General features: G+C 37.8%; 1 protein-coding gene across 1 annotated transcript; it reads right to left on the bottom strand.

Annotated features, from left to right (window-relative positions):
* Positions 1-868: 868 nt before the first annotated feature.
* On the bottom strand, positions 869-4,198 carry LOC122831561 (fucolectin-3-like). Its single transcript, XM_044117841.1, has 5 exons — positions 4,032-4,198; positions 3,819-3,845; positions 3,434-3,743; positions 2,469-2,614; positions 869-2,219 (listed from the first exon to the last, which is right to left on the bottom strand). The coding sequence occupies exons 1-5, from the start codon at positions 4,063-4,065 to the stop codon at positions 1,870-1,872; spliced, it is 867 nt and encodes a 288-aa protein (XP_043973776.1). The 5' UTR covers positions 4,066-4,198; the 3' UTR covers positions 869-1,869.

Below are 4,198 nucleotides of genomic sequence, written 5' to 3'. Positions count from 1 at the left end.
AAGAAGCTGCCTGCCAGCACTTCGACGCCGGAGTGTTTTACCTACATGGTAACCCGAGCCCCTCGGAGCTAGGCTTCTGAGTCAGTTTTCTCTGAGTAATTCTTCGTTGTAAGAGCCGATCTTTTTCTTCTCAGCTGCAAATTTCCCACCTTACTCGAACTCACCATCTCCTCCTGTTGTCCCGCAGTGACCGCCGTTTTCCAGATTCCTTCCCCGGAAACCCCCATCATTACTCTGTTCCTTGTTTATTTTCAATAAATATCTTTAACTGATTTTCGTTCTATTTTTGGTGTTCTGCATGTGGGCAAGACACGTTAACCCAAACATGACAGAATCACAGAAACACTCCAGGTATGTTTCTGATGAGGGAATAACTTTATAGCATGATATAAAACCAGAAAACAAACATATTTTCCGTTCCAGCTAGAAGGTAATAAATAAATAAATCTGCCAGGGATGAGAACATGTTTAGTTTATCCAGGGACTTCTTTAATTAATTAGTCAAATTTACATAGATTGCAAAAATGTCAGAGATTAGAGAAAAGGTCTACAATACAGAAAAACAAACATAAGTGATTCAACAACACAAGATGTGATTTTTATTTTTTTTATTATTTTCTTTTGCAAGATTCACTGAAAGTAAAGCCATGGTAATGAAGACATCACAGCTCTTAGCTTACAGCACAGATAAAATTAAACTTATCATAATCAGACATGCTAAACCACAAATGGTCTCCTTCTTTTTGCATGGCTCCAATATGCCAAAAACATTTCTTTACATTTCTGATTTTAGAACTTTCTTTAGTTGAGGTGTTTCTATATTTCTCTTTTTAAAGATTATGATTAAACAAATGTTTTCCAGCTGCACTCTCTCTGGTGTCATGTCTGAGCATGATGATGCTTGTAATACATTAGGAGCCAATTCTTCAGGTTATGAGAAGGTGCATTTCCTTTTTTTTTTTCTCCTCCAGGGGGTCTTTTGTCCCTTATATTACAGTAGGCTGGCAGGAAAGGGGGGAAGACATGCAGCAAATGTCAGTCGGGTCTGGGAATCGAACCCGCGACGACCGCATCGGGGACTCAAGGCCTCCAAATGTGGGTTGCGCTATCCCCTACGCCAACACAGCACGCCCCAGAAGGTGCATTTCTTCACATTTCCTTCATCTCCCCTGACCTGGGTGTGAGTGAGTTTCCCTGTGTTGCTACTTCAGGTGTTACGTCTATTATAATCAAGATCAGCTGCTCAAGGAGGAAAAGTTGGAGGAAATTTGATGAACTGCATTTCCATAACTAACTTTATGCACAAGGTAATGTTACCTGAATATCTGCTTATGTGGTCATTAAACGAGTGAACACCAGACTGTTTTTGGATACAAGTTGTTATATATTATTATTAGGGTTTTATTAAAATAGCTGCTAAAACATAAAAACTGTGTTGTACCAACTGTTTGAACAACATTTAATTTTTTTTCTGCATAGTCTCACTTTTCAAGTTTAAAAAAAATGTTCAGTCCATGTGCTAGTATGCCAAATATGCACCATTGCTGAATTGTGATTTTTTTTTTAAACTCTCACACACAAAACCATCACCTTTTGTTACATAAAGGAGCAACCAGTAGAGGTCTGATATTTTATAGTGGCATGTACTGGTAATGATTAGGCTACAGAAATGAATGAAATATGAATGAAAGTCCAATGCAAAGTCCATGTGAAGATAGAAAGACACAAACAGAACAACAGAGAAAAAGAAACACTCTAAATGTTCCTAAAATTGCCAGAAACAAAGTTTTTCTATGAGCATACCAATATTAGTTTTTCACCTGATGATTCTCTGAAAGTACATTTACCAGAACTCAGACATCCCAGCTCTTAGTTTACAGCACAGATAAAATTAAACTTATCATGATCAGACTTGCTAAACCACAAATGGTCTTCTTTTTTCTGCATGGCTCCACTGGTGTCACAGTTTTCTTGTGGTTCGCCGGAACCCCAGTGTTCAAATTTAACAACGTGGTCATCAACCCAGAACCAGTAATGGAGGGAGGAGGCGTAGTGCAGTCCGATCCAAACGAAGGGACTATTGGCTTTCTCAACCTCCAATTCAGCAAAGGTCTGCATCTGTTCATCCAAGATGGAGGCCAGATCGCTGTGGTTATCTCTGCAGTAGTTCAGAGCTTCTTCCCAGGTCTTGTTTTGGTCAATCAGTAGAAAAGGTGAAACTTAAAAAAGAAAATTAATTAAAGTCAAGCATAGCCAGTGAATTATGATAAAATTACCACATTGAATCCTAACATTCCACAACAGAGATGATACAAATAAGGTGCTTTTATGCAGCATCATGTAAATGTTACAGTAACCCAATATATCTGAATTAGTCAACAGCTTGTCAGTTCCTCAGAAAGCTGAAATTGTCACAACATATTATGTAGTGTTTTGATGGTGAAAGTTAGTGAACAAGGATCACATACCCATTTTTGTGCCAGTGATTTTCACTTCACACAGAGCCATATATTTTGTTTCTGGTATGATCACAGTGACGTATTGCCCCAACACTGATGAAGGAAACTTATAGACATTATTGTGGCCTGTTCTGAAGTTTGTGATGTTTCGGACACTGGAAAAGAGAGAGAAAAATTAAACCTACCACTAACACAACAAAATAATCTTTTCACTAGCAATGAAATAGAAACTGGACATTAGATGTAACTTCATATTATCTCAGTGTAAAAGCTTTTGGTTATTGGATGCTGCAGGGCTGCAGTAGATCCTTTGGATCTGGCCTTGACTGCGTTTTGACGTATTTGACTCTGTTCTATTATTTAGAATGAAAATACAGCTGCTGCTGCTTGCTGTCCTTAGAGTGTTTTCTTTTTTCTTTTTATTGGTCCGCCCAGCTTTGGAAATGTGTTTTTTTCTCCTTACTTTTATGTGAAGGTATACTAACTGTTTTGCTTTGTTTAGTTTGTATGTCCCATGTTTTTGTTTTTGGGTCACTTTCCTGAAGGTCTCAGATATTTAGTCCTAAATATCTGAGACCTCAGAAATTTAGTCCTAAATATCTGAGACCTGATCCTGCTTGTAGTGTTGTCTTGGGTTTAGATTGCATGTATTCTTTAGTGAATCGAGAGCATCATGCAGGTTTTCAGTGAACTATTTTAGGGTTTGTCCGTCTGAACATCCATCTGGTGTTTGATTTCTAGTCAAATGTTATTGGATTAACAGCAGATGAGTAAATGTAATAGGAACCAATAAATATTGTTAATCAACTTTATTCTCATTGCTGATTATTACCTCCTGGCTCTTTGGATCATAACAACCAAAAGATTAAATATGTATTTTAAAGATCAGAAAAAGAATGATTGCACTGGATGAAACACATGAAAAAGCCTTAAAATGTAAAATAAATCAGTTTAAGGTAACATGAGACTCTCACAGCTTGTTGTTGGTGCCGTTGTTCTGACGAGAGTTCCCGATGTAGATCTTGGCACCTGATATGTTCGAAGAGTCAAGCCATTTGTCCTTATTCCAAATAGAGATACAGGTAATGTTGTAAACATCCTGCAGGTCTACAGTCCACCAGGACTTGGTCTGATACTCAGTGTAAGAACATGTTGATTGATCCCCATCAAAGGCTCTGTCAGCAGGGTGCTGTCCTAGAAACCAACTGTCATAGGTTGTAGACTGGTATGCTCTCTTGTCCCTCAGCTTTATGTCTGGTGTGTTGCAGTAATCTGTGGGTGAAACTTTCAAAATACAGAAAAGTAACATAAAAAGTTAAACATTAAATGAATATCAAAGAAAAAACACACTGGACCTACTTTTGTCCACATTTGCACACAGCCTTCCTGCAGAGAAAAATGAGGGGGAAAAGAAAATCAGTTTTTTACAGTGGAAAATGTCAGAACCATTTTCAGATTGAATACAGTTATTTAACTTCAACCCTGAAATGAAACCCTAGTGTGTTTCTCCGTGGTAAAGTAAAATATTTGTAACATTAAAACATCAAACTATAAAGTAAATGAGCAGCTCACCAATCAGACAGATGAAGAACAGAATCCACAGCATCTTTGGAGGACAAACACACTAAAATGACTTTTTCTTCACTAAACTGTGTTCAGACCAGAGGACGTTCCCTGACGCTTCCTCCTCTACAAATAAGTAAAATAAGAGTCAGTTCGTGTTGATGTAGCTTCTCTCC

This window comes from Gambusia affinis, linkage group LG05, assembly GCF_019740435.1.
Source record: "Gambusia affinis linkage group LG05, SWU_Gaff_1.0, whole genome shotgun sequence".
NCBI classification, from domain to species: domain Eukaryota; kingdom Metazoa; phylum Chordata; class Actinopteri; order Cyprinodontiformes; family Poeciliidae; genus Gambusia; species Gambusia affinis.
The sequence above is the reverse complement of the archived record's forward strand: the minus strand, read 5'-3'. Positions and strand labels throughout refer to the sequence as shown.

Bases quoted from the DNA above. Each gene is read 5' to 3' on its own strand.
- LOC122831561 (XM_044117841.1), bottom strand. From the start codon at position 4,065: ATGCTGTGGATTCTGTTCTTCATCTGTCTGATTG. The intron at 3,744-3,818 runs GTAGGTCCAGTG...GTATTTTGAAAG, and splicing joins GTGTGCAAATGTGGACAAAA to TTTCACCCACAGATTACTGC. The intron at 2,615-3,433 runs GTGAGAGTCTCA...TCTCTTTTCCAG, and splicing joins AACGGCACCAACAACAAGCT to TGTCCGAAACATCACAAACT.